At 40.9% G+C, this 19,420-nt stretch overlaps 1 protein-coding gene across 1 annotated transcript; it reads left to right on the forward strand.

Moving 5' to 3' along the window:
• The first annotated feature begins 274 nt into the window (after positions 1-274).
• Positions 275-18,441, forward strand: ccdc178 (coiled-coil domain containing 178). The gene is made up of 19 exons (XM_008298576.1): positions 275-332; positions 3,059-3,195; positions 3,310-3,368; positions 3,444-3,523; positions 3,889-4,092; positions 4,217-4,437; positions 5,629-5,771; positions 6,390-6,543; positions 6,622-6,717; positions 6,819-6,955; positions 7,067-7,250; positions 7,370-7,432; positions 7,823-7,951; positions 8,079-8,192; positions 8,354-8,499; positions 9,271-9,430; positions 11,991-12,140; positions 15,325-15,459; positions 17,783-18,441. The coding sequence occupies exons 1-19, from the start codon at positions 275-277 to the stop codon at positions 17,909-17,911; spliced, it is 2,499 nt and encodes an 832-aa protein (XP_008296798.1). The 3' UTR covers positions 17,912-18,441.
• Positions 18,442-19,420: the final 979 nt, after the last annotated feature.

The following is a 19,420-nucleotide window of genomic DNA, read 5'->3' on the forward strand; positions in this document are numbered from 1 at the left end:
ACATCCGGAGATGAGTGAGGGTAACGTTAGCTAACGTCTGCTAACTTTCTCCCCCAAAGTTTAGGAGCAGGAAGAGTTAAAAAGTCGCTTGTGAACGTGTTAAAGTGACTGAAATATGAAGGAATATTTTCATTTTCTCCAGCTACAGATTGTAGTTTAGCTCAGACGACGCAGGTCAACTCTCCCTTTTTTTTCAACAGGGTGGGCAAAAAAAAAGTCGACGTGAAACTTCGGTGATAACACTGTTTAATCCCGTTTTGGAGAAGTTTGAGCGATGCCAGACGTCAAACCGCTCAGATTCCCATCCAGGGAAGGACGAGCCAGTCAGCAAGGTAAGAGGAGCAACTAGCTAGTTAGTTAGCCGTTAGCACCACAGGGGCACAAACACTAGCAGACAACGTTGATGCTGATTTTAGATAAATCATCCTCAAATATGCACTCATGGGCAGTTAAATTTATTGGAAAGTGAGCTTTAAATCTCAAACAGACACTGTCTATGGTGACTACACATCATTTTGTGCTTTTCAGCTGAGCATCCTGTTTAATGTAGGTGCTAGTTTTGTCTACATGTAGTCTTTCTATTCCACACACACACACACACACACACACACACACACACACACACACACACACACACACACACACAGAGCTGTTCAAACTGGACCACAGCCTGTATAATCATATTGATATTTAATGATGTTGAAGAAGAGTCACTACCTGATGTCTCTTGCGGCCCATCGGCCCCTCAGACTCACATGAACTGTGGCTGTAATACACCCTGCCAGTGTGATTTAGAGCTAATTCGGCCCACCACTGACATATTGCCTTCGCACCTTCCCACCCCACTTGGTTCTTTCGGAGTGGATTATTCATCTGAGCTGTTCGGCAGCAGATGGTCTTCATTTCAGTTTTCCCTTCAGTTCCTCTGACTCTGTTCTTGGCCCGAGTCAGCCCGGTCACTCGCCGCTCTACCAATTAAAGCGGCATCATGGCAAGAAAACTGCTCTCAGTCAGGTGGGGAGAGGTTCCAGATGTCGCTGTCTTTGCCTTTTTACTGAGACAAGTAGACAAACACCTTGAGGCCACACACCTTGTGTAACACGTACAGATGTTTTGCTGCTTGGTGCATATGGACCTTTATCCAGGGCTCACATGAACAGAAATGGAAATCCAGCCACGGTTTTCCCATCTACAGCTTGACCTTCCATTTCAACACAATACTCCTGTGCACTGAAGGGCTATGATAAAAAAGAAGATCTCACAGGGTCTCTGAAGGAGAAAAAGTTGCAGCCCAGAAGCTCTTTTGACCCCCTCAGACCTGGTTTGCTGACTCGACTTGACGGTGGATTACAACAGCCGAGTGATGCTCCTGCTGAGCACGGATCTAACCCAAAAGAGAGCGGAGATTTGTTTTTTATTCCTCTTCAACAAGTTGGACCTTGTGACTGTTCGTTTAGCACGCACCAATTGCTAAACACAAAACAGAGTCACCCAGTCATTCAGTCTACCTCAGAAGCAAACCACAATGTTGGCAAATGTTGATGAGTGGTCGCTGAAGCCGTTGCTATGTTTTATATACGGTACTGTGCAAATAAACTAAGGATACTTTAAGAAATATTAATAGACTTTTCAATTCATCTCATATAAATCGCAGTAAATGGAGAAAACCAAATGTATGTTAGGTGTGACCAATTCTTTCAAACTTCTAAACAGCACCAGATTTCCTTCGTACACTTGCACAAGGTTTGCTGAATCTTGGAGAATCTGCCACTTCTATCGATCGAGGCGGTCTCAGTGTCTTTTGTCTTTTCATTTAATCCCAGACTCACTCGATCATGTTGAAATCAGGTCTCTGTGGGGGGTGCCGGACTCCTTGTTCTTCCCGTCACTGAAAATAGTGACTCTGACTGTATGTTTGGGGTAGTTGCTGTAGAATTGGTTATCGTGTGATGGATAAAGTTCTCAAAAACCCAAAGCGCCTAAAATGTTTGCATCGTATATATTTCATCATCTTGCTCGTGTCAGTTTAGACGAATAAAGTCAAAAAAAAAGTTGACCTTAATGAAATAAAGGAAAATAAATGAAATAAAACAAATGTTATCCTCATGAGTAAACATTACAGAAATATATATATATAATTTTCTGAAATGTCCGATAGCATTTCTTCTATTAGCAGTTGGCATTTAAGAGATCGCTGCAGCGTCGTTGCACAAGTGCAGAAGGATTTGAGATTTAGTTTCACATACATACAAATGATTTTACCTCTGTTTTGATCCAAACCTCCCACATGATTATCAAGGCCACACTTCAGAGTTCTGAGTAGGAGTGTAACACACAGGATTTATGCTAAATCATCTTTGTACCTATATATGTATTTTTTTTTTGGCAAATACCTGTTATTCTACAAAGCCTGGGCTTGTCAAGGTACTTTGTGACTGAATTCAAAGCAATATCTGTTGTACAATTTGCCATATGGTCAAAAGTAAAAAGCATAAAATGATTATTTGTTAATAACACCACTTTGCTCGTCCTGAATGTGAAGTAGTTTCATCAAAACAAACAGTTTTTCTCAGACGTTCATGTGTACCTGTATGAACTGCACCACATGTGACGTTTCCCTTTTTTGCAGCCAGATGGCGTCCTTTCACCACTAAGAATTGTGCCCTTGGGTTTGTCTGGAGACTCTCAAAAATTAGCTGTCTCTGTTCTCTCACTGATGCTTCCAGCATTTTGCAGTCTGTGCAACTAGAATCAAAGTGCAAGTAAAGAACCACAGAGCATCTTTCACAGCCAAATACATTTTAGTAATTACTTTTCCAAAATATAATTAATGAAGCCGGGTTAGTGCTCGCTACAACTAAACTCTGTTCTTTTGTGATATATGTATATTTTGTTTATTATCATCATCATGTTGTTGGGTTTTAATGGCTGCTTTGCTGTTGTGTAGAGATTATAGGTGAGGTTGGTTTTTCACTGACTGTTATACATGAGGGGGGAAAAAAAGGATTTAAGCAAAGTTCACAGATCTTCATGTTTTGTCTGTCTCGAGATCAAGCAGATCAAGCAGAGCTTCAGACCGTCTGCTCTGGTAGACGTCGCACTTGTGCTCTGCTCAACAGTCCCTCACCATGTGTCAACAGTGCTATTTACCACATCCAAGAGATGAAGCTGACAGTGGAGAACTGGTGTCAACAGGTAAACTAATGCCATTTGTGTTCAGACTTGTGAGGGATTGCAACACACATTTCCTGATAAGTGTAAAAAAAAAGATGTTTGAAAACACATTTCCGCCCTGTTTTCATGTACCAGCCTGGAAAATATCAACCACAGATCGACCAGGTCAAGCACCGATACAACAAAACTTTAAGGTGAGGTATTTGTTGTCTAATCCTGTATGTGTTTGTTATGTTCAGTATTAAATGTAACACACTCTTTGATGACAGGTTTCAGTCCAGATACTCAGATTCTGAATCCGTGATGTCTACGGAGCAGTACGTTCAAGGCATCGCAATTGGCGTGAGAGGTAAACACGATTTGTTTTCACACAACATAAAATCATTTCTACAGCATCTTCTCTTATTTCTGTACCGCCATAGAACATTGTCCCCACAGTTCACATGCAGAAAACAGCAGCAGTGCCTGGAGTGCATGTCCTTGGTGAAGTTCTCAGCTCAGATGTTACTGACTCACACCTATTGTCCCCATAATAAATAATTACATGCTATAAAATATGAACTTGTGCTAATAAAATGTTACGGATGCTGTTGCTGTTGGTTACAGTGTGTTAGCATAGCTTTGCAAAAAAATTAATGTACCTATGTTGTGTTCATTGGGTTGAAAATGATGCAGCACAAAGCGCCAATCTTGTAAAATTTTTCCATCCTTTAGAAAGCTGTCCATTATCGCCACTGCTGAAGAAAATAAACGATGCCATCCGTGATGCTGTGTACCTGATCGAGAGGTTGGAGGCTGATCGGCAGGCTACAGAGGAGGCTCTCCACAAAGAGAAGAGAAGAGGAAGGTTTTTGGAGAACGAAGTTCACAGTGTTTCACTGTGGAAGCAAAAAGAGCACGCTTTGGTCGTCCAGAAAGGTCAGTGCCTACGAGGTGCCACGTCCTCGTGATTATTTATTTCCTGCGAAGTAGTACGATTTTGTTGTCCTTTGATTCAGTGAAGAAACTTGTCAATTCATTTTGGACGCTGGTCTTTCCCCAGAGCACGAGGCTTGCGTTAGAGACATCACCAAGCTGAAGCGGAAGCTCAAAGTGGAAAGAGAGAAACTTGACCTCGTCCAGGAGAAGCTGACACACACCGAGGTGCTGAACCAGAACGTGCACGAAGAAATCAACTTCTCCAGAAAACAAGTTCCCCTCATGAGGGAGCACCTGGATCTACAGAGAGATGCCATTAATCAGATCAACGCTGCACTAGCAGAGGTAATAATTTGACCAACTCTGTTATCAAGATTGTATTTTTAAACTCACAACATCTGCACGTTTTAAAGAGTTTAAAGGTTGAAAGGGGGAAGAATTGTGTAGCGTGTTTTGAAACCTGCTAACATGTGATAGTTCAGCTACAAGATGCAGTGATTTAGTTAAATCTTATTTTGAACCATGCTTTTTACTTTATACTAGAAAATGATGAATAACTTTCAACTTTTGATGATTTTATTGATAAGCTGTATTCGCTGGAACTTGGTTTGGCTGTAGTTCTAACATATCGGTGCTTTTTGGTGAATTGTATACGATTACATTTTTATAGAACCACGCTAAAATTACCACCAGATAAGGTTAGTTTTCTTCAAGTTCCTCCCTCAAACATTCACCCAGTTGCTCTTGTTTAGCTCTCTTTGTAAGTCACGTGTGGCACGGCACTCGGGACTGCATTGTTTGTTCATGTATTAGTCCGCTGTTCCTTTGACTCTTTGGTCGAGTGTAAACTCTGTTTTAACAATTGACTGGATTTCCATTAAATGTGGTGCAAATGTTCGCGGTCCCCAGAGGATGAATCCTAATAACTTCAATAATTTTTCATTTAGCTTTTCTTAATCTCTTTAGTTTATGACGGGACGCATTAAAAAGACCAAATTCAGTCTTAGTGGCGCCTTTAGCTTCATGTTTACATGCAAATGTGGTGTGAAAGCGTCGCAGCAGGTCGACGAGTGATCGGTGGGAGACGTAAGGCAACAGGTCAACTTGGACTCAGTGCAGCTGCATGTTTGCTAGAAGGAGCACCAGGCCGACTCGAGTGAAAGAGAAACAAATGAAATGTTGGTTTTTAATCACATTTCAACAAGTCATTGGTTGTTCTGAGGATGTTATCCCTGAGTAAACCCCGATATTCAAGTGTCTGGAAACTTTAATACCAGGCTTACCGAAAGCACAGGGTTAATACCTAGCCTTGGGCTTTCTGCATTTTCTAAGATTTGACTACAGCGAGGAAAATAAAAGCCCTTGTAGTGTGAAGTCACTGTGCTGCTCGTGGGTTACTATAAGAGTCAGAATATTTAGTGTCGGCGTGGTATGGTTTAAGAACAGACTGCTGTGTCTTCTTTTATATTAACAGTTTCATAATAATACCAGAGGAAAACCGTACGCCCACGACACCTGCTCTTTTATTTTTTTCAGGCTGATGAAGTTTGCTCAAAAACACAGAGCGATCTCACACTGGTCAGGAAGGAGTTAAAAAAGATGGAGCTGGATGCCAACAATGAAAAGATATCTGCAGACCATGTACTGTTGGCGATGAAGAATCAGCTGGCAGAGAGACTGTGAGTATCTGTTGAAATGTTGTGAAAACAAATGGCTTCACCATCAAAGAAGTACAACTGAGACGTCAGGCGACATCTTTCAGAAACAGCTTGAGCAGCTTTCATCGGCTCCTCGTAAAAATGACGAGTTAAATCAGTAGTTAGGAGGGAGCCATGCTTCATTCTTGTGTTTTTTTTCACAAGAGCCTCAGGTTTTCATGTAAAACAAAAAAGTCAAATGTCTTCTTCCTCGCGGCCACACACTGTAAACATCCCATCATATGCAATCCTCACGTTTGACTTTCATCTTACACCACGTCAATGTAAAACACTTTGAACACCTTCTGTTAAAATCACATAACAGGACAATTTAACAGGTTCTATTTCGGTGCACAAGCCAAGGTATACTGAACCGTATGTAACCATAGCAACAATACTTCTGATTGATGCTGCGTTACCGCCGTTATCTCTCATCGTAACAGACCTAAGCATTTGTTAAAATGACCACAAAGAAACTTGAGATGTGCTACACAAAGAAGATGGACTTATTTCAACATTAAATAAATAACACATTCAATAAAGAGTCTTGATTCCTTGAAAATAACCACATAACTGTTTTTTTTTTCTTTCTTTCTTCAGGGAAGATTTGAACCAGTTGAAGATGATTGAGAAAAGTCTGTGTGCTGAAACAAAGGATGCCGAAAAGAGCATCGCTCTCACAGAGGAAAAGTGCGCACTTATAACTCAGCGCGTCCCTGAAATGATGGATCTTGAGAAAACTGAAAGAGACAGGGTAACTCGTACTGCTCTCAGTTTTTAGAAAGGTGAGCTTTCATTAGCACATGCAAATAATTCAATTCTTTTATTACAGCTGTCACAACTGAATCTTCAAATTGAGGATAAAATGCTAAAGAATAGGAAATTAAAGGAAGAACTAATTGCACGACAAGAAGACATTGAGAGAGCTGTAAGTTAAAAACTACAAAACCACAGCTGAACTCTGACTGGAGTTACATATGCTAACAATGCTGGAGGCGAATGACGTGCTGTGTGTTATGTTATCCACAGAAACTTAATGGGGAAGCACAAGTGTCCTGCGTGGAAGAGCAGCTCCAATCAAAACTTAAGACTTTTGCAGCTCTCCGTAAAGAAAGAATGGAGTACGAACAGAACGTAGAAGACCACAAGACGAAAATTCGCGAGAGGTATCGTGTCAAAGCTGAAACAGTGAAGGAACACCAAGCGTCTCCCTGTCACCGCTTTGTATAGTAGACAACTTACGTCTGTTTACCGTTTCTTTACTGTTTTTGTGTTAGCGAGAAAGCGGTGAAGCAGATGCGTGAGGAGAGGAAGCAGATGCTCCAGAAAATTACTGACAATGACGATCTGTGGGAAAAGGCCAAGGAGGAAGTGACTCAAGTTGTAGCCCGGCACAGCGTCACTCTGACTAAGCTGGAAGAACAGAAGCAGCTTACCTCCACGGAAGAACAGAGGGCCAGGGTCAGCGACGACATATGTGCATCTTCTGTGTACACTTCATGGCTCTCAGCGTATAAGGAAAGCGTGAGACGACAAAAGCTTTCTCCAGCGTTACTCTGTGTTCTTTCTGTGCTCCACAGAAAGAGATTGACAACTTGAGGAACGATCTGACGGGTCACACGACTGCCCTGGAACTGCTAAAGGTAATTTCACGAGGCGCCTCAGATTCTTCACTCAGACAGAGTATTTTTTATTTTATTTATTTAGTTTTTTTACTGGAAAAAATGTAGCCGGATCGCTAAAGTTAAGTTCAATTTAAATCTTCAAAATATATTACTGTTTGCAAACTTTTGCCGCTTATATGGAGCGACTGCATAAAGATATGTTGTTAGGAAAAACTAGATAAACTAGAGTCTCAATAAGAATTAAACATTATGGTTTTATAAATGTTTATTTTAAATAAACTGCTGTATTGACCTGCATAGTTCTGTGTATTTGTGTTATTTTACCTTTCGTGCATGTTTTGGGAAAATAGCATCTTCCTTGTATTTTTCTTTTTTTTTTCTTTCTTTCTTTCTTTTTTTTTTTATCAGACTCGGTGTGCAAATGTCAATGAAGAACTGAAACAGCAGCAAAGGAGTTCGGAGCTAACCAACCAACAGCTTCAGAAAGAATTTGAAGATGCATCCTCAGCAGCAAAAGCACTCGAGACAAAAATTGAGGTACAGACCTGATGACTGTTCCTTTTAGTCCCGAGATGACTTTACATCAAAAAGACAGCAATTTGTAAAGGAACGCTTTATGAAGTTCATGTCAACTGCCTCTGTGATTGATTTTTGGTTGGTATAGAAAGTCAAGAAACTGACGGAAAATCTGGAACAGATTCAGTGTGAACACAGGAAGACGTTAGTCAACCTTGAAGAGGAGAAAAAACTCAAACGTGAGCACCTGAAGGCCGCTCAGGTAAGAAAGTTGAACAAGATGCTAGGTCAGGTCAGTAAAACTCACTGAGCACGAAGCTAGTCGCAGCTATTCATCAAGTCGTTCTTTTGTTGAACAAAATAATCTTTTTAAGTGTTTTCCAGACAGTTTATTTATATATTAACATCACTCTTTGTTTGCAGGATTTACACACTTCAACTATGAAGAGATACGACGACGCTCTGAGCACGATCAGCGACCTGACGAAGAAAACCAAAGAGTGCCGAGATTCTTCACATGAAATGGAAGAAACTGCTGAAAGCATGCAAGAAGTCATAGCAGAACTTGAGTGAGTTAGTTATCTGCTGCAAACAATCTAATAGTTGTTACTCCGTTTACACTAATTACAGTAAAGAAAGGAATCTTGTTAGTGATGCACAACAATGAATTTCCGCCTATATGTCAATATTTTTCCGCTCGTTTTGGCTTGCCGATGCATGAATGTTTTCCAATTAATGGCAGAAAACATCAAGTCTTTCCTGTAGTGAAATTAGAATTTTTTTTTTTCCTGGCTCAGAACGGGCGTTTGGGGGTCGACTACGCATGACAGTAAGCATGAGCGGTCTGCGTACAGTAAAGGAAATTAGTCTGGGTTATCTTATTTGACAGAAATCTATGGATTTTCCTGCTATTTTTTATTTTATTTTTTTAACCATTTGATTAACGACACTCCAACTTGTTAAAAAATTGAATTGCAATTTTAGTTTGCAATTAATTTTATGGTGCAGACATAAAATACAACAAAAAATAAGACGACTGCGCGTTAAAGACGGCATATTTCTTTTTATAACAAACAGCATTGTCACAAAATTGTCAACTTTTAGCTTGATATGTCCTTTTAACGCTTTTATCTGCCAACATCATTGTGCATGCCTACATTTTCTTATTGCATAATTCTATTGATCACCGGCTGGCTTGCTCAAGAGATGCAAAACCTGTTTGCTATTATTTAAATACACAAATAAAAACACCGCCCCCCTCCCTTTTTTTTTTAAAGGAAGAAAGAACTGCAATTATTTAGAGGCATAATATCATTTATGTGTTTGTTTTCTCCTTCCAGAAAGGATATTGATGTGTTGGAGTTCAAAAACAAATCAGCTGCCCTCATAATGAGCACCTTGCAGTCTGATATTAATAACTGCCAACAACGAACACAGCGTTCCATGCAGACGCACACTGCTCATGTTACAGCAAGAAAAAAGCAAATGAAAGACAGCAAGGTAAGAAGAAGAAGAAGAAGAAAAAAAAGAGAGCAGCGTTTAACAATAACTCTCTATAAATACATGACTTTTTGTGTCAAATACTGTGAAATCAGGAACAAGCTGTAAAAAAAAAAACATCTCATTGTTTATTTGTTTGTGGATTAGTGTCAGCACATTGCTTGTCACAATACTTCCCTTAAGATACAGAGAAAAGAGCTGTGTGCAATTAAAATTACAAGCCATGGTCAATCTCGTTTAAGTGCTTTTCCCACAAATGACAACTCACTGTTGTTATAGTCTTTTGTCTGGACGAATTTGATGATGCATGTCGTGGTGAGACGCTGTGCCTGTTCTCTTACCTGTAGGCCAACGTTTTCAATAGCAGCTTCAATGTAAGTATGCAGCTCATATATCAAATAAGCATACAATCTGCACTTCTGTTTTTCTTTTTTTTATTTCCGTGTGATAAAAACAGGCTGTGGTGAAAACACGGATCTGCTGTGCACAAAACGGCACGCATTTGAACACTCCTTTGTAAGAGAAACCCCTATTTATTGTAAGGTTTTCATCTGCAGGATTATCAGCCCCTGCCAGAGCCTCTTTGCTGATGGGGGTTTCACATGGCTTATCTAATGTGAAATCGCCATGTGGTATATAGTTTCATTAAACGGTGATCAAGAATGCATTAGTTCAAAACAAGAAAAGGCAATGGAGCTTAAGCCGCCATGCATCCAAGTGCAGCAACTTTAAAGAAGTTGTTGGCGTGAGACAATTTAAGAATTAGAAGTCTTCCTCATAGACACAACTCCCATTAGCCAGATAAAAGTTAGCCATGCAAAAAAGGGTTTAGTCTTTTTCACTTGACGAAATAAGATGATATAACAACAATACTCCTCACCAAATAAAAATATCACAGAGAGCCTGAACTTGTAGGGAAATTGGTCACTTTAATCACGGGGACCGATATAAAGCACACGTAATGTCTGCATTAGCATAACATAATAAGCAGAGTGTGCATTCAGAAGTCACAGTGCATGAAGCAGAATGTTAGACACCTTCAAGTATGAGATTTCTTATAAATATGCTGGCCCCAGCTCCTCCTCTCGACATAATCTGTTGTAGGTCAGTGGTACTGGGAGTTCTATGTGGATGCGGTTGTTGTTAAAGATGCCTAAAACCAGGGTGTCTTAAGGTGAAACGCTTCGACTTGCCAGGAATCCGTGGTGATCTCTATTCAGCCGTACACATCGCAGAGGATTCCAGCTTTCAGACATGCACCTATTTTTTTGATTTGATCAGGGCTTGTCGTTTGGCGAGGACAAAGTAAACAATGCAAACTGCCGACGCTATCAGTTTCTTATGGGCAATGAAGTGTAATTTGTTCCATTTACACTTCACAACAGCATCAGATGGGCTTTGTCAGTGCTGCATGGAGTAATTAAACCTGAAATCAATAGCAGGCATTTGTCATGTTTACAGCCCCTCTTTCTGCTGGGTTAAACTCATCACTTTAGTGCTGTTCTGTTTTACTGCAGAGACACACTTCATTATGTCTGCAGGTAGAGTTGAGATATTCACACATCCCCTTATCCAGTACTCGAGGAACATTGTTCAAATGAAAAAGGGACATGCAGAGAGACACATACTCAGTGTGATTTATTTGCTTGATTTCCCAGAAAAGTGTCCTTTGTTGTATGCCTTCTATTTATATTGCCTTATTGAGCAGTGTGCTTTTATTGTGTCCTATGCACACACAGCAGGTCAGTGGCGCCGCTGGTATTTTTTTTTTAATGGTCATTGTGGTGTGTTGGATCTCCAATTCTGTTTATAAAATCTCATCTGTACATGGCTAATTGTGAGTGATGAAAACACATTGATTATGTATTTCCCATCCGTACAGATCATCGTGCTGCCTCCAAACACATTGGTAAAATGGTCAAGCCTTTACTGAACTGTTCCTGTTACTGGCCTAATTGTAAAATCTTCATTTAACCGTGAGACGTTCCTGGTTGCAGTCCTTCAGTGTGTTGGTGACAGTCACAGGCGCACCACTCAGACACACCAGACTGGTATCAGCGCTGATAGCAGTCTTATTAATCAGATCAGGTATCGACTATGATGTGACTAAGCCACATGAAATATGGTTTCTTCGTCAGTGCCATGGCAGAATTCAGAGTTTCTTCTATCAGGGACATTCATTCATTCATTCATTTATAGCAGGCTACCTCAAAATGTTGCAATAATCCTGAGTCTCATGCTGCCTTGTGTAAAGATGAATGCTGCAAGTTCAATGCAATGAGATATGCAGGCTGAAATTTTTTGGGGAAAAGAAAAAACAGTCGTGATCAGTTCCCAACGTTGACAAATATTGTGAACTGATGTCCCAGAATCAGTACTGGGAGGTTCGAAGTTAGATGAGTGCAGCAGTGCAGGTATGTCACACTTATAATAGTTACTGGTCTGCAGCCAAGTTTGCACTCGATTGTCTCTCAGTGGCTGTTTAATAGCTAATGTAAGCCTAATATTTACCTTTACTGTCTAACCCCAACTTTACGTTTTTGCTTCCATGTGCGTGTAGGAAGCACTAAAAGACGCACTGGAGGAGAACAGACAGCTGGCAAGCAAATATGAAGGTCTTCAGATGTCCCTCATGGAGGCCAAACAGGAGTCAGTGTCCGCATTGAGCAAGAGAAACCACGCACATCAGTCTTTTCATGATTACACGCAGGTACGGTTTATATAACCTTTGCTTGAGTTGACTATCTCTTCCTCTCCCTCTCTTTTTAATTATGTCTCATGACTTAAAAATCTGTGCTGTTGTCTTGTGCTCCCTCCTGGTTCATTTTGTGGTATTCCTCTTTGCATGGGCAGTAATTCTAAGAAGGTTTTAGTCGGGCAACCAGCGAGGAGGTTGCTGCAGCGATCTAATAATGAGAAGATAACTTGAGTGGAGGAGGATGATGGATGTGACATAATGTAATGATAGCTATGTAGTTTTGCCACCAAGGGGAGTGAAGCAAGAGGTGGCTGGTACATGTGCTGTAAATACCACAACTTCTGCATTTTCACTGATTGCAGGTTTGCAAGGCGGTCAGAGGTGAAATGTTTTATCATTGCCGTGTTGCAAATGTTCAGTCGGTACAGAATCAGCAGGGAACAGGATCGAACAGTGAGTGTGCCTTCAGAGCTAAAATAGCACCAGAGATCTTGACTAGTTGAGGGAGACAACTCAGCAGCATTTTACTGTTTAATCTTTATAGTTTTTGACACTATTTAACTGGAATAGAATTACACACGACAACCATAACACCAGGAAGAAGCCACACTGCTCCTGCAATGAAAAATACATATTATTTGTTCCAAAAATGACTAATACCTTTACTTGAGCAATTCCTCATCTAACTGCATGAATGTTATCAAGTGAAAAATGCATGCAAAAATAAAATCCTGTGGACAGGATTTTCCACGCTCATGATCAAAGCCTGATTTTCTTTTACTCCGGATTCCGCCTTCACCATTTTTGTTTGTTTCAACTCCACACTTCTACAACAGCAGCCTCTCGGCTAGTGTTTTATGCTTAAATTCATTTATTTATAACAAGCTTATAATCAGCCAGGTTTTCTGAAATGTAGATGTTGTCCTATCGCATTTAATCTGATTTACACAGGAGCATTCGACTGCACTTCTTTCCTGTTTTAAATTTCCAATTATCCTTATAATGTTTGCATATTATGTCCTAGTTAGTACATATATTACACAATGCGATTGCTCTTAATTGATTTGTTTATAACTGGAGGCAACAAGGTAAATGCATTTAACATTGTCGGGATCATTTGAGAGATCAGAACATTAGTGCATGTGTGTGGGATGGCTTGCACCACTCATTTGTGCATTTGGAGAGCCCATAATCCCTTTTATTATATTCAACTGAGGGGCACAATGAAACCCATCTCTTAGGTATCATTGAAATATAATCTTGACAGCAGAGCACCCTTGACATAGAGTTCAAGTGACAAGCTTAAAACAACCTTCAGTGTGATTTCCAGACAGCTACTGTGCAACACTAAATGCCCTAAATATATACTGACACGTCGCACAAACGTACAAAAAAGATCTCTGTTATGTTTTCAGGTGTGAGATTACTTGTGTTATAAATATACGTCCTGCCTTGTTTATCCAAAGCCACGCAGACGGCATCAAAACAAGGAAACACGACGACAAAGAATACTTGTAATTTAAACTTTTCTAAACCTTTGCAGCTCTTATGTAATATTCAGTGTTAAAATTCAGCATCGTCACAACACAAACACAATATACTTTAAACTACAACTAAGATGTGAAGCATGTAGATTCTCTCTTGTTGTTTTATACTGAGTGACCATGTGACAGCGGCGCCATGTAACTGAGTACACGTCGCACTGTACTCGAGTACAAATTTGACGCCACCGTGCTTTATGTTAGTGCTTTTATTTTAACCTGATTTGATTTTAGTTTACTAGTTGCTAACAGAAAGACATTTTGCAAACAAAACATATGATTATTTGCACAAAATATAACGCACACTTTTTGATTTCATGCACTAGAAAGTGTAAAATTGTTTAACTTTTAACTTCTTTTAAATGCATTTTTGTATTACTACTTTTGCTAAAGTAAAGGATCTTGATAATTTGTCCACCACTATTATTAGTAGCATATTATCCTTTTACTTTATATGAATATAGAACGAATAAATCAATTAATTAAACAGCCATCATAGTATAAACTGTGGAGCATCATTCGGTTCACAAACATGCTGTTTTTTGCGACATTCCATGATAACAGGTGGCAAAAGGGAACATAATGTAAAGTATATAACTTATTACAGACTGCAGCTTTATTGTGCATGTATTTTAGATACAGATTATTTAACCTGAGAGTCTATTTCAGCCACACAGCTCAAAGTGTTGCACATCTTGTGGTATAAAAAGATAAACAATATTCTATTTATTAATCGACCAATCAGGACACATATTAAGCAGTTTATCAGATATTAGTGTCAGTAATTTATGTTTTAAAGAGAGGATTCAGTTATGTTCAATGCATTTGCTTTAGAATATTTATCAAACAAGTACAAATACACTCATATGTGCAACATTCCTATTTGTAAGGGAAAATACACGTGATTAATTAGCATCTGATAGCATTTGCCAGTATGTGCCTCTTATCAAAATCCTTTTGAATCTACTGTACATGTAAGCGTTGCTTTGTTTATATGGAGGCTTTCAGCTCTCGGGTTTTAACAGGGTACACCATAAAGAGCATTCTTGTTATTGTCTTTCCTTCAGGAGCTGATGACTGAGCTAATTCGCTTTAGTTTTCAATGCACTGGGGAACACATTGCCAAGCAATGATAAGCTTTGTAGGAAGAGTAGAGAGATGGAGGGGGAAGAAAAGCAATGGCATCTATCAGAATTTAAACCTCTTTGCTTGAAACTGTGTTCAAATAATAAAGCAAGCAGCATGTCTTTCCAAGAGACTAGGAATAATTTCTGGTTTCAGTGGGGGGTTCATGACTCTGTGTGTATGTGTAAAATATGTCTTGAGGGGATTGGTATAAAGTTAAACTGGGTGAAGTAGAAATATTTTACTCATCAGCTTTGCAGTCACAGAGTTTGCCTCGGCTAGAACAAAACTGCTGAAGCATTTAGAGAAAATTAACCCCCCATCCTGGCAGCCAGATGTGACTGGATTCTGATGAGTGCACACGAGTGGGCAGAGAAACCAAGAGACTGTGAAATTCCTGTCAGGCCCGTGTACTGCAGAATGGGCTATTGACTGCTTTCTCTATTCCCCTCCATCATTCTTCTTGAACACTGCCATTAATTTCCTCTCCTGCCTTACCAATTCCTTTTCTCTGCCTTCTCTCCCCCTAGCTCTCTTTGTTGCAGAAGAGGATGCACAAAGCTTTGGTGAAATACTCCGAACAACGCAGCCTCTACAGCCAGGCTGAACTGGACCGGTGCCAGGCTCTCTCTCAAGAGACCGACCAGAAAATAAAAACAGCCCAGGTATTTGTACATATACATGTAAAACAGGCTGGAAAGCTGCACCAGACTGTCGCCATTCATTTAAATGGCAAATCCCTTTATTAAACTTTCATCCCAGTCTAGGTATTCTACTGGATGGCAGCATATTCTTTTGCATACTACAGTAACTCCATGTTATGCTTGGCATTGTTTGAGCCTCATCCGGCTAGTCGGTTGCCTTGTGTCTTCTTTGCCAAGCAAGAGCAGCCAGGCAAATACCCACCAAGGCTTTGTGCCTCGCCGCTACGGCGGAGTTAAAGACGCCATTCTTACATTACAGTCTATACATTCACTCATCAGATCGCAGACTGATGTGATGGATGATGTGTGTGCTACAGTGCCTATTGACTGACCCTGTGTCTCAGGCTAGCTCTGCCTCTCCAGATAGCTCTGCATGTGCACTTTGTGTCCGGTCACGTAACAATAACTGTATAGTCGGGTTGTTTTCGATTCTCACAGCTAATTCAGAGTTGATCATAGCACACGGGAGGCATCCGCGTGTTCCAGCTTCTTCTTTGTGAATCGAATAACCTTCTGTCTGTCTTGCAGAAGAGTAGGAGCATATTCTGCAAGGTTGAAAAGTAAGGATCTTCAATTAGAGGATAATCGGTGTCTAATCTGTGCTGTGATGTGCGATGAGGTCAAAGCGGACAGAGGGACAGTGATGAATCTTTATGAAATGTCCTGTCCAGCATTACCGCAGAGCCAGGTGGCATGCAACCATACTATGAACTACTTTTTACTTTCTCTGCACCTCAACAGGAGGACATCCCACATCCATACGCAGCCATGTTTGTCGTCAGGTTTGTGTAAAATTCCTGTTTTGATTTGTTGGTTAATTTGATCCAAATTCAACTTCGTCAGACACGCTGGAGGCAAAATATGCCTAAATTTGATTAGAGGTTTTCCAGGGGAGTACCTAGTGAAAATGCTATTAAGTGGTTTCCTTCTCAGTTCCTCCTCCTCTGACTGCTGACATGTTTTTTTGATGGGTCTGGTCCAGACATTACAGGGAGCAGCCATGTCTCAGCGGCCCAGCCTCAAAAGGCCCCAGCAGATCACAGCTCAAGGCAGGGAGGAGTGGGGCACAGGGGGAGGAGCTATCAGGGAGCTGCAGAGTGTGAAGGACAAAAGAGCTGGTGTATTCAAGCGCACCACACCGTCACCCGTCACAGCTCAGCACAGGGTCCATCAGAGCAGGCAGTACTCACTTTAAACAGGCTCCTGATGAAGAGTCCAGCTCAGGGTCTATCCTCCAAAAAGTACACACGGAGAAAAGCACTTACGGTTTAAAGAGAAAACCTTAATGTGTCTATGAACAGGCACAAATACGCCGTCTGCATGATTACCTAAATATTAAACCCTTGACTGAGAGCTGAGAAATGCAGTACGGACGTGGTGATAATGCGGTGCGTATTTTTGACAGCGTCAGAGCTAAATACAGAGCCTCCACGAACAAGCGCATGATACACAGGTTATCAGAATCGGTTGCCAGTTTATGAGACAGAAATGAATGTATCAATAGAACTGATACCGGTTGCAACTGGAGTTAAACCGGGCTGAGTCCTGATGAGGCCTGTACTAATCCATCATGTCCACTTAACCCCACAAGCAGAACATAAGAGAGGTCAGGTAAGCGCTTTCGCAGCTAAAGTGCTCGAATCGGAAGCCAAATGGCAGTTTGCTCAAAAGTAGCTTGAGGGAAGTAAGGCCGGGGGAACCCTAGGGTGGGCGGGTGGGAGTGGGTGGGGGTAGGAGCTGGGGGGGAGGAGGCGGCAGGCTGTCATCCTGTTACACTCCTGCCAGAACTGGCAGTTCAGCTTTGTGTTCTGCGAGTTTACACTAGGGATGGCATAATTGACAATGGCTAACAGCGGAGAGCAGTGCAGAGCCTTGTTGAATGGCCAGTAATGATTGGAGCAGACGCCCACTGCCCCAGTCCCAGGGGACAGTAATCCAAGATCCTGTTTCTGATATAATTGTTAGTCAGAGAATTTCTGCATGGCTAGGCTGGTTCAGATTCCCAAGCTGGTTGACAGTGCCAGGCAGTTTAATAGAAAAACTGGATGCTGAGGTTTTTAAAACATAAGAGCACTGAACCTGGACGTGGTTCACCAGGAGCGTCTTGTTCTCCTTCCCCACAAAAATAAGAACGAGAGGGTAACTTTACTCTCACAGTTGTAGACTCATCAGTTGTGTGTGAGATGCGCACAGAGCCCAGACTTAGCACGAGTGCCTTATGCAAAAACAGCATTCTCTTAATTAGCCTGTTTTCATTTATGCTGTTTGTCTCGTATTCCAACAGGAGGGGTTGTCAGAAGAAATTCAGCTCATCTCAGCGCTCCTACAATCCTTGACAGATGACTCTACTACTACCGATGATGCTGGGGTGAACAAACAAGCCAGTCCAGATGCTGCTGGATCGAATGAGTAGATGCCTGCAGTTCAAACAGCAGTGTAATTGGACATTCACCTGTACCAGACAACTTACTTACCCTAGCACGCTTCAGTATTCCCCCCCTCTTTACTTGCAGCAAATCCATAACAATGAAACAGGTGACTTTCATGCTGCTGTCAGGACTGATCTAATTTTAGCTGGGTGAATGATTGCAATTGGCTTTGCCTCATCAGATAATTAATCTATGTCACCATTAATTGGAAAAGAGAATAATTACAGGCAGTGTTGACAGAAATTCTACGCTTCTCCAGATTCCAAGATCTAATTACAACTAGTGAAACCCCGTGACCTTAACTAGCACTTAGTGCACCTTGGCCACCTTGACCATGCCCATGTGAAGACCAGTGTCTCTGGAAAGACCCTGTTTTTGTTGCATGGCGCCCCGCACTCCTCCACCGTCGTCACTCTCTGAAAGCTGTCTCCCTCAATCACTTTTCAATATTCAATCTTAATTTTGTGGAAGTTTAGCATTTTCAATGAGCTGGAGATGAATGATTAATGAATAAATTTAAATGCTTCATTTTGTCCATGGATCATTAGTTAAGTCCTTTGTGGGAAGGACCTGAGAAAGGAGTGAAAATTATTGAGACATTAGCCTGGAGCAATCCAGGGGTAAATAGTGTGCACAAAAGGATGTTGTGTGCGCACTATCCAGTGACTTTCTAAAAAACCCTGGGGAAACACTGTTTTCAATTTGGAATCTTAACTGAATCACATTTAGTACTTGTAGAAAATTGATTTTTGTTTCATCATGTTTAAACAATGTCACACTGATGGTACACAACGCCACGTCTGCTCCGTGTAGACTTTAAAAGTTACGCAGAAAGGTTTCTAGATTTTTAAAACAGATGCCCTAAACATGATCACATCCTTTAACCATGAGAATTTCTACCAAAAAAAAAAACAATGGAAAGAAGTAAATAACTACGTTCTCGTTTTTTTTCCCTGGAAATGCTTAAATGCTGCTGATAATCTTTGCAATAATAGTGAAGGTCAATTTGCTGCTTGGAAATACGCTGCTTCTGTCTGTGTTGATAGAAATGCTGTTGCTTTGTTGATGCCTCCCCCGACTAGTGGGGACAGAAGGGGGCAGTGTGGACACAACAACCTTGGAAAGATCACTGACTGCAACATGGGCCAGTTTAGTGTCTGAACAGTTACCGTAGTGTTTCGTCTCAAACTGATGCCATTCAGCCAAGTGGAGTATTAATGAATTAATCACAACTGTAGCAGAATTTAAAGCTTTATAGTGTATTGTACATGCAAAAAAAAAAGTACTTTAGGGAAGTTTTCTTATGTAGATTTTGAACTTAGATGCCATCGTACAGCCACAAACATACAAAACATTCAGCATAATGACACTAATGCGGTCGACTGCTCGCAAAGCAACGGCGGCTCCCCAAAAGCACCTTGAAGAGAAAAATGTTCAGTCCATCTCATATTCTTTACTGACTGTACGGCAATATCTCAAACCAAAGTGCCTCT

Source organism: Stegastes partitus, unplaced genomic scaffold (genome assembly GCF_000690725.1).
Source record: "Stegastes partitus isolate 25-593 unplaced genomic scaffold, Stegastes_partitus-1.0.2 Scaffold1328, whole genome shotgun sequence".
Lineage (NCBI taxonomy): Eukaryota > Metazoa > Chordata > Actinopteri > Pomacentridae > Stegastes > Stegastes partitus.

Bases quoted from the DNA above. Each gene is read 5' to 3' on its own strand.
- ccdc178 (XM_008298576.1), top strand. From the start codon at position 275: ATGCCAGACGTCAAACCGCTCAGATTCCCATCCAGGGAAGGACGAGCC. The intron at 4,438-5,628 runs GTAATAATTTGA...TATTTTTTTCAG, and splicing joins TCAACGCTGCACTAGCAGAG to GCTGATGAAGTTTGCTCAAA. The intron at 8,500-9,270 runs GTGAGTTAGTTA...TTCTCCTTCCAG, and splicing joins GAAGTCATAGCAGAACTTGA to AAAGGATATTGATGTGTTGG.